We start from the raw sequence: 13,021 nt of genomic DNA on the forward strand, positions 1-13,021 counted from the left end.
GTGGCTCAGTGAGTTAAAGCCTTTGCCTTCAGCTCAGGTCATGATCCCAGGGTCCTGGGATCAAGCCCCAGATCGGGCTCTCTCCTCCACAGGGAGCCTGCTTCCTCCTCTCTCTCTCTCTCTGCCTGCCTCTCTGCCTACTTATGATCTCTGTCAAATAAATAAATAAAATCTTAAAAAAAAAAAAAAAAAAGAAAGAAAGAAAGAAACAGATCTGGAAAGGCAATGTGCAGGCTGTTAAGACAGTTACCTTCGGAAAATACAGCTTCACTTTTACCTAATCAAGTGGTTTCCAATCCTGCCAGTTTGAAGGAATCACCCAGATAAGCTTTTAGGGGATCCCTATGCTCAGGTCTCACCCTCTTAAGATTCTGACTTAAGTATACAAAAAGTTCTGTATACTTACCGTTTGGGTAATTTTGAAAACTACTAAGTCCCTAGAAAAAATTATTTCTAGGTAAGATGACCAACTTATTTTATAGCAGACTAATAAATCCTAAGTAAAGATACCCTCAAAAAAAGAAAAGGAGGGGCACCTGGGTGGCTCAGTGGGTTAAGCCTCTGCCTTCAGCTCAGGTCATGATCTCGGGGTCCTGGGATTGAGCCCCGCATCAGGCTCCCTGCTCATCAGGGAGGCTGCTTCCTGGCCCCCACCAGCCTGCTGCTCTGTCTACCTGTGCGCTCGCTCGCTCTCTCTCTCTCTTCCCCCGTCAAAAAAAAGAAAATCTTAAAAAAAAAAAAAGAAAGAAAGAAAGAAAAGAAAAAGAAGAAGAAAGAAAGAAAAGGAAGCACAAGTTGATAAAATCAAAGTCTGAATTTTGAAATCAACCACTTCACACTTCCCTGTCACCAGCATGGCTTAAATGAGAGGTATGCCATCCTCTCCAAACCTGACCAAATCACAACCTGGGAGTTAACAGTCACAGGCGATGGCAGCAATGCAGAGAGCAGATGGTCACAGAAACTCTGCCAGGCTAGGTTTACTCCTACCAATCACCTTTCAATCCCAGGTAGGGAAACTGACCAGAATTTAACCTGAAGTTAGAACTTAAGAACTACACTTTTACCTACTATTTCAGTCAGCCACAGTTACTAACCAACACAGCATCACTGGTAACAGAAAGTGAAGCTTTAGTTCTCTCGCAAATGTTCTTAATTGTGGAGTTGATAATAAGATTTCAAATAAGTAGAAAATTCAGAGGAATAGGGGGTCCAAGCTAACTTCACCATGAGAACAAATGAGGGCTTATGAAAACAGGCAGGTACAGAAAACATGGATTTTCCAAACCTCATTACCGAAGACTGTTTCAGATGATACTGCATTTGACCCTAATACTTTCAATACAAGCACCTAATAGTTACATAGATTTAGGTAAAGCCAGATTCTACATTTGAACAAGAAAGTTCTATTTTTATTTCTTCACTTATTACCACACAGGCAAGGAAAGTTTCATCACATTTACAGAACTGCTCTCTGATGGACAGGGAACTGCTCATTTCTAAAACAGATTACAAAATGACCACATATGTATCACGATTTTAGCTGCTCAAACAAACTCCATCATCTTGTCTTCCAGTCGCCTAAAAGTATGAAGTTAGATAACTGAAGTTAGAGTCTGGCTTTATCTCCAGACCCAGGCAACAGGCAGCTAAAGACTGAAGGTACAGTCAGGCCTGTGACCCAGAGATAAAATTCGGAGTACGGTTTTTGGTATATCTCATAGACAACTTGTCAGGACACACATATGAATAACATGGGGGGTAGAATCTGTCCTCTTTTCTCTGAAAGCAGACAGCAATAAAGATGATCTGCTTCAGATTTTGGAAAAAGTCAAGTTCCTGGCAGAAACATATTCTCCACTATAAGTTTTAAATTTCCAAGTGGTGGTTCTCAGTCCTGGCTGCACAGAAGACTCACTTGCGAGACTTTTAAAACTGGATGCCAGGGCCCAAGGACCCAATCTAGACCTAAAAAATCAGAAAGAGGGGCGCCTGGGTGGTTCAGTTGTTGAGTGTCTGCTTTTGGCTCAGGTTGTGATCCCAGGGTCCTGGGAGCAGGGAAGCCTGCTTCTCTTTCTCCCATTCCCCCTGCTTCTGTTTCCTCTCTTGCTGTGCCTCTCTCTGTCATATAAACAAATAAAATATTTTTTAAAAAATCAGAAAGAATCCCTAGGGAAGAGTTCCACACATCCCTATTAAATAAATAAATAAATAAAATAAAAAAGAGCCTCAAGAAATTCTGATGCACAAGCCAGAGCTGAGAACTACAGAGGACGACTATCAAGACACATTCTCAAAGGGACAAGACTGTTGGTTAAATGACTCAAATCCAGAACTCAGGATCACAGAGTCAACAAGAGACTTGAAACCTTAATCCATGTCTCAGTTCTTCCACATCTCCCTAACAGAAAGGTCTCTACCAAATAACACATCTCAGTCTTTCCCTCCATTGCCAAATTAAAGGCCAAAATCTTTCCACAGTTAAATAATTTGGCATCATCAACATTTCTAGCTCTAGTTCTAACAGGTGGCACAACCTAGAGGTCAGAAAACCAGCCAGGAAGTTTCTGCTGCTGATTCATGCTGTAATCACAAGCAAGTTGCTTACCCATCACTCGGAGTAGTTGACAAGCACCCCTGGAGGGGCAACATATGGCCTTACAATAGAAACAACTGACAACGAATTAAATCCAGCTGAAATTAGTAATTCTTAATGAAAGAAAGAGAGAAGTGGTATAAAAAATGACACGTGCCAGGGCACCTGGGCGGTTCGGTGGGTTAAACCTCTGCCTTCGGCTCAGGTCATGGTCTCAGGGTCCTCAGATTGAGCCCCGAATCGGGAATCTCTGCTCAGCAGGGAGCCTGCTTCCCCCTCTCTCTCTGCCTGCTTGTGATCTCTGTCAAATAAATAAATAAAACCTTAAAAAAAAAAAATGACACATGCCAACAAACTGAGGGTTGCTGGGGGTGGGAGGGGAGAGAAGGGACAGGGTGTTGAGTGATGAACATTGGGGAGGATGTGTGTTATGGTGAGTGCTGTGAATTGTATAAGATTGATGATTCACAGACCTGTAACCCTGAAGCAAATAATACATTATATGTTAATAAAATTTAAAAATTTAAAAAATATATAATAAACCATATCTTATGTTAAAAAAGAATGGCAAGTGCCAAGTTACCTGCATACAAAGGGCAATTTATAAATACTGCCTAGAACTTTTTTTTTAAAGATTTTATTTATTTATCTGACAGAGACAGAGCATAAGCAGGGGGAGCAGCAAAGGGCGAGGGAAAACCTGGCTCCCTGCTCAGGACCCTGAGATTATGACCTGAGCCACAGGCAGACACTTAACCTGACTGAGCTACCCGGGTGCCCCTGCCTCAGACCTCCTAAGAATTCACTTGAGAGACACCTGCGTGGGTCAGTAGGTGAAACATCTGACTCCTGATTTCAGCTCAGGTCATGATCTCAGGGGTGTTATCGAGCCCCATGTAGAGCTCCACACTGGGCACAGAGCCTGCTAAGGATTCTCTCTCTCAGGGTGCCTGTTCCCTCTCTCGCTTTGTCTGCCAAATAAAGAAATTCTTTTTAAAAAGAAGGAAAGAAGGAAGTATGGATGGATTTAAAAAAAAAAAAGAAGAAAAGAAAAGAAAGAAAAAGAAAAAACCCTCGGGCGCCTGGGTGGCTCAGTTGGTCAAGCAACTGCCTTCAGCTCAGGTCATGATCCCAGAGTCCTGGGATCAAGTCTCACATTAGGCTCCCAGATCCATGGAGAGTCTGCTTCTCCCTCTGACCTTTTCTCTCTCTCTCTCACTATCTCTCTCTCAAATAAATAAATAAAATCTTAAAAAAAAATTCTCTCTCCCTCTGCTCTCCCCCCAGCCCTCCCCATCTCTCCCTCTCTTAAAAAAAACAAAAAACACTTGAACAAATCACTCTCACCCCCCTCTAAAGCCTCAGTTTTCTTGTCCATGATCTGAGGCTTATCCTCTACCCCACCTCCTCATAATGTCATGAAGATTAAGGGAAAACTTCTGTAAAATGCCTACCACAATGGTTAGCACAAAGTTACCATTATTATTTGGAAGACTACTATTATTAATATATCTAAATCATTCTTGTCAAAAGCACCCCCTAGACTTCCAACAAAGCCATATAAAACCAAGGACTTCAGCCAAAAGGCCCGGAAATTCTTATGACTTCTCTAAGTGGTTTTTATTAAAGGCTTAAGTCACCTCAATTTTCAAAGCCATCAAAAATCTCCAGGTCCATTTACAGCCCAGAAGCATTCTTCAAGGCAGATTACCACTAGTAATCTGGCTCCTAGTACCGGAATAAGAGGAAGTGTGTCAGGATAGTGCTTCGTATCACCAACCTCAAAATAACTGCTTCATAATACCTGACCTTCCCTTAACCTCCATGGTAGTATATCCCCCACCCAGGGGAATGGGGCAAGAGCCTGGTTCTGGGCCAGGATCCACTGTTTGTCCATAAACTGTGTAACCTCTCCTGCCTCTTTTTACTTTCTTTGCTCCTTCTAAATGACTTTCTCCAAACCCTAAACCACCTTTCTCCTCTGGGCCATATTCCTAGGCTATTCACTGTTAAGTGTTCTTAGAATTGTATCTTAGAACTATTGGAACAAAACTGTAGGAATATACCTAAGAAAAGGAGTGTTATGTGAATGTTTGAAGCAATTAGCCAAAGCAAAGAAACTGTGGTATGCCACTATGGCAGAAAAGATCAAGTAAATCCCAGGAGCCAAATTTACCTATTTCCGGCGTGCGTGAACTTAAGCCAACTGCAGGAACAAAGACTCAAGTGTATTAAACATGTAACTAGGAAGCAAATGACCATTTCTGTCATGCAGTTTAGAAAATAGAACAGACAGGGGTTTTTTCACCTGAAGTAGGGAAAGGAGAGAGGAAATGGGAATTAAATATTTAAAATCTGAACAATCCTTATTCTTGTTACTTTGACAAAAGAAGGCAAGTTATGTATTTTCACCTTACTTCCCCTTTCTTTCTTCAACTCAGTACTCTGAAACTCAAGAGGTCCTTTCAACAGTTTCCAGCAGAATCGAGTACATGAAGTGTTGGGTCAACTTCTGAAATACTACAGAAACCTCTTATGGAATTATGCTGAATTTGGGCCTACCGTTTTGTTAGAGCAACTCCCTAGAATCACTGTGTTAAGAGGTCCTAAATGATGTCTGCTGCCATGGTCTTAGCTGTAATGTTCTTAATGGAGCTTAGGCTATTCTTCAATTCAACCTTAAAAGTTAGCTAATATCCAGCGTTTCCTAAGCCATTTTTAATATCTACTTATTCTGCCTTTGATCTGTTCCTAAATGCATGCAGTGGATTATGGCTGATCAACTACAAACCTATCCTACCTATTTGCTAAAGGTACACAGCAGTAGCCAGGAAAGTAGGCACTGGCAATGGCAAACATGCACAAGTTTTCTAACATACTAAACAAAACCTAATGCTACCAGAGGGCACACTATATTTTATAAAACTTAGCAAAAAATCCTTTACAGGAGTTTTTACTTCCTTCCTCAGAAGCTTTATTTTTTTTTTTTTAAAGATTTTATTTATTTATTTGATAGACAGAGATCATGAGTAGGCAGAGAGGCAGGCAGAGAGAGAGAGAGGAGGAAGCAGGCTCCCTGCTGAGCAGAGAGCCCGATGTGGGACTCGATCCCAGGACCCTGAGATCATGACCCGGAGCCGAAGGCAGTGGCTTAACCCACTGAGCCACCCAGGCGCCCCCTCAGAAGCTTTAAATTAAGAAGGTGAACAAGTGTTTTAAGAGCATTCTACAGTATTTGTCATAAAAAAAAAAATCACTTTAGTCAGAATGAATCCAACAATAAGTATTCTATTAAGTTTATCTGAAACATTAACCCTGACAAGTATTTTCTGGTCAAACTATAACAGAAGTGTCTATCAACCTCTTGGGTAATCAGTTAGTTCTTTTTATTTTTTTTTTTTTTTAAGATTTTATTTATTTATTGACAGAGAGAAATCACAAGTAGATGGAGAGGCAGGCAGAGAGAGAGAGAGAGAGGGAAGCAGGCTCCCTGCTGAGCAGAGAGCCCGATGCGGGACTCGATCCCAGGACTCTGAGATCATGACCTGAGCCGAAGGCAGCGGCTTAACCCACTGAGCCACCCAGGCGCCTGGTAATCAGTTAGTTCTAATCAACAAATACAAAGTCAGGGACAAAGTAAAATGCTTTAAAATACTTCAGTTTTCTTGTTTGGATTGTCACAAACTTTCACTACTGCCTCACTTGAGAATAAACTCAAGGCATTTACTGCAAGCCCAGAAAAATTAGTTGACAATCTAGATAGCTAGAAAATCACCATCTTTATCTTTACATCTGGGAATAGAGTGCAAAAGCAGTTATTTATCAACCACACTGAGAAATACTCAGACCACACAAAACCAGCAGTTTTGGCCAAGAGGGCCAGCTACCCTCTATCTCTAGAGGGATCTGTGATAAAGCTACACAAGTACAAAACCCCCAAATTAATCTACATAATACTGCCTGAAAGTCCACACTAATCCCTGCTTAGATATTTAAAGCATTCTCTTACGATAAGACAACTGGACTCCACCTGGAATTCCACAATTAGTTTCTAGAAGCACTCAGCGTACCACGTAAAAAAGTTTGCTATATCCAACAGATCAATTCTGAACTCAAGTCAGCCTTACAGGTGTTTTTCCTCTTTGCATTTAAGCCTTATAGTTTTTAAATCTTAAAAAGTTTTAAACTGGACCTCCACATTTGGAGACTTCAAATCTTCACCTGTCTGCCACATATCTCCACTTCCACTGAAAACATCTTCCTACTCCTGCTGATATAATCACAGCACAAAATAGCAGAGATTTGTACACAGGCTTTGAAGTAAGATGGAGAACATTCGATTCCAGACTCTGCGAACACCTAAACTCCTGGCCTCTTGGCTTTTTCCTTCTTTAGAAATGAACAATTCCGGGGTGCCTGGGTGACTCAGTGTGTTAAGCCTCTGCCTTCAGCTCAGGTCATGATCGAGCCCCCCATCAGGCTCTCTGCTCAGCAGGGAGCCTGCTTTCCCCTCTCTGCCTGCCTCTCTACTTGTGATCTCTCTCTCTCAAATAAATAAAATTAAATTAAGAAAAAAAGAACAATTCCACCATACTGGACAGGTTAATAACTGTAGTATAAATAACAGAGGCATAAACCTACCCCACTCGCTGGCACATGGTAAGCCCTCAATAAATGGTAGCTATCATCACCATTATGGTCATAATACTGAGAAACATAACTACAAAAATGACAAAATCTTCCCTGTAAAAGGCCTCTAACCTACACAGCGAAATAGGCATGATGTGTATTTGGTGGATAATAGGTGTCAGGTATTCTTCTAAGCTCTTAGTTCATTTGCTCCCTAAGTTAATTTATTTAATTCTAATCATCTCCACATTTACAGAAAAGGAAACTTGGAAGCTCAAGGTCTGGCAGATCTAAAAAGACTGAAACAGAGCCCATGCTCTTAACCACTACTCCACAGGGAACAAAGCCATCTGAGGACGAATCCTGTTCAACAGAGAGATGGATCTGAAACCAGATTATTAAATATGAAATTTGAGTTTGAAAAGTCCTTGGGCCCCACCCTCCACTGTTTAAACTTGAATGCCATCCAATGCTAATTCAACATTAAAGGGTAGAACAAGTTGGTGGTTTAGGAGCTTGGACTGGTGAGTCAGACAACCAGGTCTTAAGGCCCGCCGTGAGGCACATACTGGCTGAGTGACCTTACCTTTTCTGAACCTCAGTTTCCTCATCCGCAAAATGGGGATAAGAGTAGCACCTACTTCACCCATCTGTTTCGTGTGTTAATGCAAGGTTAATGCAAGGATTCACGTAAACGACGCTGTACAGTGCCCATTAAGTTTTAATTTTCAAATAATTGGAGCCACGGAAAAGGGGACAAAGGTAGGAAACGATAATAGAAAGTGGGCTGTCCTTGTGACCCAGCAGACACCAGAGCGAGGATCCTCCCCAGCCGCAGGGGCAGTCGCCCCCCTCCCTCCCACCGCCCTTACCGCTCTTGGGTTTAGACTCGCCGGCCGGCCCCGCCGAGGCGGAGCGGGGCGGCTGTTGCCCTTTGCTGCTGCCCGAAGAGGCGGAGGAGCTGCTGGAGCCGCTGTTCTTGTCCATGTCGGAAGCGGTGGCGGCGGCGTTGGGGGAGCTCTGCGGCATCAACAGGGGCCTCGGCGGCGGCGGCGGTCGGAGCGGAGCGGGCGCGGCGGGGACCCAGGCTCATGGCGTTCGGGGCCGGCGGGGGTCGGCGGCGGCAGCGGTTCTCGGCCTTCATGGCGACATTTTTTCCCTGTTTCCTTCCTCGGCTTCTCAAACTGTAAAGAGAAGCGGCGGGCGGGGCTGTCGAGCCCAGCGGCGGCGGTGGTGACAGAGAAGGAGGAGGAGGCCGGGGCTCGGAGGTCCGGGCCGGGCCTGGCGGGGCGGAGGCTGCGGGGGAAGGGGAGGCGAGGGAGGGTGCGCGAGCCCCGCCGGCCGGCCGGACACGCTCTCCCGCCGCGGGGCAGGGGAGAGGGCTGGCTGTCTTGGTGTCGGGGACGTGTGTCTCCGACACAGCGACCGACACTCGCCTCTAGGCCGAGGCCGAGGTGCTCCGGGAATGGCGACGAGTCGCCAAACAGCATCTCGAAGAACCCGGATGGACTATATATATAGTGGCGATGTGGGAGTGACGCCTTCTGGGAAACGTAGTTTTCTATCTACATCCGGACCCAGTTATCCTGGGGCCGGGTTCCCCCCGCCCCGCCTTTGAAAGAATGATGGGACTTGTAGTTCAGGTTTTATAACGAGTATGCTAATGTGCATAATAATAAAATATGCACCAGTCATAATAATATAAAATGCACCAGTACTAATAACGAATCCAAACATTGGAATGCCTGTGGAATTTTTTTATTTGGTTCATTTATAGTTCTTATTCTAGTATCAATATCAAGGTATTTATGGCTCTTATTTTATCTCCCAATAAGAATAAGGGTAAAAATAATGACAAAACCCTACATTTAATATAACTTTACAGCACTTCTTCATACAGCACTTCATTTCATTGTTAATAAGTCATTTATTAATATAAGCCATCGTCAGTGCACCTGGGTGACTCAGTGGGTTTAGCAACTGACTCTTGGTTTCCCCGCACATCATGATTTCAGGGTTGTGAGATGGAGCCCCACCTCAGTCTCCAGGCTTGCAGAGCCTCCTTAAGATTCTATCTCCTTGTCACTCTGCTCCTCCCCTCCCCCACTTGCACGTGCTTTCTCTCTCTCTCAAGAAAAAATATATATGTCGTTGTTAATATTTCATCGTTAATAGGATTATCATTGAATGCTTATCATTAGCAGGCATTGCCGTGTGGGTTATATGGATTACCACACTTAATCCTCACATTAACTCAAATTTAAAGACAAGGAAACTGGTTCCAAAAGCTTAAATCAGTTACCCACCATCACATAGTGAATATGTGGTGTTCTCAGCAACCTATGAGATAAGCAGTTCTTCATTTTACAAATACGGACATTGAAACTTAGGAAATCTCACCACAGCCATCTGTACTTTAGAAAATTATTAATGATTCCTTTCAACCATAGCAGTTTGAGATTTGTAGGATCACATACACACATTGTTAAAGAGAGGAACAAGTAATTTTTCAGACTAACCACAGCTCGTTAGAAACCTATTATATGCCAGGCACTGCGCTGAGCACAAGGAAACCCCAAAATATATTCAGATTGAGGCCTTTAATAAACTCATTGTTTCCTAAGTGAATTAAGCAAATAAGAAACTACAGTGGTTAGGCAGTGCTCACCAAAGAGAGAGGCCATGTTCCGTTTAAGCCAAAATATCACGAAACCAATGGCTACAGAAGAGTCTAGCATCTCCTAAGCTCTCCTTCAGCTGCAAATGAACTCAAAACTCAAGGCCCAGCTAAGGGAGTTGAATATAACAACAGACAAGGAAACTTAAGTTGGTGATCAGAAAGCTACTATAATTTTTGTTCCCATTCCTCAATTGAAATCTTTCCAGAAAATCCAAGTCCAGATATTTCATAAACTGGAGAAAAAGTTCAGTGGGAAGTGCGATGTCTTTATTGCCCAGAGTTGCCTGAGCCAACTCAAAAAAGCTGTGAAAAAAAAAAAAAAGCAAGTGTTCAACTCTGACAGCTGTGCATGATACAATCCTGGAGGGCTGGGGCGCCTGGGTGACTCAGTGTGTTGGGGCCTCTACCTTCAGCTTGGGTCATGATCCTGGGGTCCTGGGATCCAGCCCTGCATCAGGCTCTCTGCTCAGCGGGGATCCTGCTTCCCCCTCTCTCTCTGCCTGCCTCTCTGCCTACTTGTGATCTCTGTCAAATAAATTTAAAAATCTTTTTTGATAAATAAATGAACAAACAAACAATCCTGGAGGGCTTAGTCTTCCCAAGTAAAACTATGGGCAAGAGAATCCATGTGAAACTGGATGGCAGCCAACTCACAAAAGTTCATTTGGATAAAACATAGCGGAACAATGTGGAACACAAGGGTGAAACTTTTCCTGCTGTCTGTAACAAGCTCACTAGCAAGGATGTTAATTTTGAATCCCCAGAGTTTCACTTGTAAACAAAAACATATCATTCACCCAAAAGAAAGGAAAGGAGAGAGGGAGGGAGAGAGTAGGGAAGAAAACTACAAAGGAAGATGGTAACAAGAGCTATAATAAAATTAACACAAAATGTTGACTATAGCAAAAGCTCCAAGGAGAGGTATACAAACAGCTGGGGGTGAGAGGGTAGAGGAGGGCTTCTCAGAGAGGTGTCGCTTGAACTGAGCATAGAAGAAGGATCAGTGGAATTTCAGCAGTCCTATATGAAAAAATAAATAGACAAAATCCTGGGCGCCTGGGTGGCTCAGTGGATTGAGCCGCTGCCTTCGGCTCGGGTCATGATCTCAGGGTCCTGGGATCGAGTCCCACATCGGGCTCTCTGCTCAGCAGGGAGCCTGCTTCCTCCTCTCTCTCTGCCTGCCTCTCTGCCTACTTGTGATCTCTGTCTGTCAAATAAATAAATAAAATATTTGAAAAAAAAATAGACAAAATCTTAGAATTCCCCTAATTGAGTCCTTTTCAGCTCCGTATCCATCATTGCATGCAATACAAAACATTAATAAGTAATGTATGTATAAGTCAGTTTCTTGAAATTAACAGTTTTAACTGGAATAAGGAAAATTAGATACTAATTTCACATTTTTAAATTTCCTTAAAATGGCCTTCATCATTCCTTGCCCTGCTTCACCTCTTGCAGGTTTTTCCTCCACAAGTCATATTGAAATGAGAACAAATACATAATGTTGGTTTGGAACCTAACTTTGATGTCTAGAAGGAACAGCCCCAAAGCCTGAGGTCCATTCTTATGTATGACTAGATATGGAAGACATACTAAGTTTCCTTGATGAATTTTTTTTAAAGATTTTATTTATCTATTTGACAGAGAGAAATCACAAGTAGATGGAGAGGCAGGCAGAGAGAAAGAGAGGGAAGCAAGCTCCCTGCCGAGCAGAGAGCCCGATGCGGAACTCGATCCCAGGACCCTGAGATCATGACCTGAGCCGAAGGCAGCGGCTTAACCCACTGAGCCACCCAGGTGCCCCTCCTTGATGAATTTTTATTTCCCTTAACAATGATGTGAGAACTCTACGTGAATGAATCATTCCTTCTTTCTATCACTTTTAAAAATAAAAGAGAGGGAAAGAAGAAAAACTCATGTAGCTCTTCCAAAAAGAAAGCAGTAGGTGTCCATCTGTCAGACTACACATTAAGCCAGGAAGAGATTTTTCATTTTTAAAATAGTTTCTTAGGGTCCTTGGCGCTTTCTCCTTGTGAAATATTTACAGGCAACATATATTTAAAAGGAGAATCAAAGCAGAAACATATAGAAATCCAAGCAAAACTTACCACCTCCATCCTCTTTTGCGCAAGATGGTCTACATTACCCTTTCCATAAAAAAAAAAAAAAAAAAAAAAACCATGAAAATCTGGGGTTGAAGTAAATATACATGCTATGCCAGTTGGCACTAGAAGTGTAGCTTTGTGACAGCAGAAGAGGGAGGGTGAGTGGTGATTGGGTCTGACTCACTAAATAGACACTAGAGCTTTCCTTTCCATTTATAAACTTCTTAGGTACATAAAATATAAAGACCAAAGAACAGCCTTTTGTACATTTATTTTTTTTTAAGATTTTATTTATTTATTTGTTAGAGAGAGAGATCACAAGTAGGCAAGAGGCAGGCAATGAGAGAGGAAGGGAAGCAGGCTCCCTGCTGAGCAGAGAGCCCGATGCGGGACTCGATCCCATGACCCTGAGATCATGACCTGAGCCGAAGGCAGCGGCTCAACCCACTGAGCCACCCAGGCGCCCTGAACATTTATTTTTCAGAGTCATCTAGCACATGTTTCTCAAGAATGGTCTGCAAATTCCTTGCATCAGGATCACCACATAAGTCTGTGGATCTCCTGGGTGGCTCAGTGGGTTGAGCATTCCACTCCTGGTTTTGGCTCAGGTCATGATCTCATGGTCCTGAGATTCACCCCTTTATGGGACTCTGCCCTGGGTGTGGAGCCTGCTTTGGATTCTTTCTCTCCCTCTCCCTGTGCCTATCCCCCAAGATATAAATCTTGAGGGGTGGGGGGAGGAAGAAAAGAAAGAATGAATGAATGAATCACCACAAAAGTTTGTTCAATGAAGATTCCCAATGCCCATCTCTAATGTATGGATTCAAAATCTCTTGATATTTGGCCCAGAAACCTGCTTTTTTTCTTTTCTTTTCGAGAGAAGAGAGAGAGAGACAAAATCCCAAGCAGACTCTATGTCCAGCATGGAGCCCTATGGGGGCTTGATCCTCCGACCCTAATATCATGACTTGAGCGAAATCAAAAGTCAAAGGTTTAATCCACTGAGCCAAC

At 43.1% G+C, this 13,021-nt stretch overlaps 1 protein-coding gene and 1 pseudogene across 6 annotated transcripts in view; one reads left to right on the top strand and one right to left on the bottom strand.

The window, feature by feature from the left end:
* The window catches only part of RNF10 (ring finger protein 10), a 41,949-nt gene extending 33,204 nt beyond the window's left edge, over positions 1 to 8,745 (bottom strand). For all 5 annotated transcript variants that reach the window (XM_082699689.1, XM_082699688.1, XM_082699687.1 and 2 more), the window contains exon 1: positions 8,098 to 8,745. In XM_082699689.1, the coding sequence (XP_082555815.1) occupies positions 8,098 to 8,254 (157 nt within the window). In that variant the 5' untranslated portion in view covers positions 8,255 to 8,745. The remainder of the gene's footprint in view (positions 1 to 8,097) is intronic.
* Positions 8,746 to 9,940: 1,195 nt separating this feature from the next.
* On the top strand, positions 9,941 to 10,683 carry LOC309847622 (small ribosomal subunit protein eS7 pseudogene; annotated as a pseudogene). Its single transcript has 2 exons — positions 9,941 to 10,271; positions 10,492 to 10,683. The product of its transcript is annotated as a small ribosomal subunit protein eS7 pseudogene (transcript).
* The last annotated feature ends 2,338 nt before the right edge of the window (positions 10,684 to 13,021 follow it).

This window comes from Mustela nivalis (assembly GCF_964662115.1).
Source record: "Mustela nivalis genome assembly, chromosome: 14".
In the NCBI taxonomy this organism is placed as follows: domain Eukaryota; kingdom Metazoa; phylum Chordata; class Mammalia; order Carnivora; family Mustelidae; genus Mustela; species Mustela nivalis.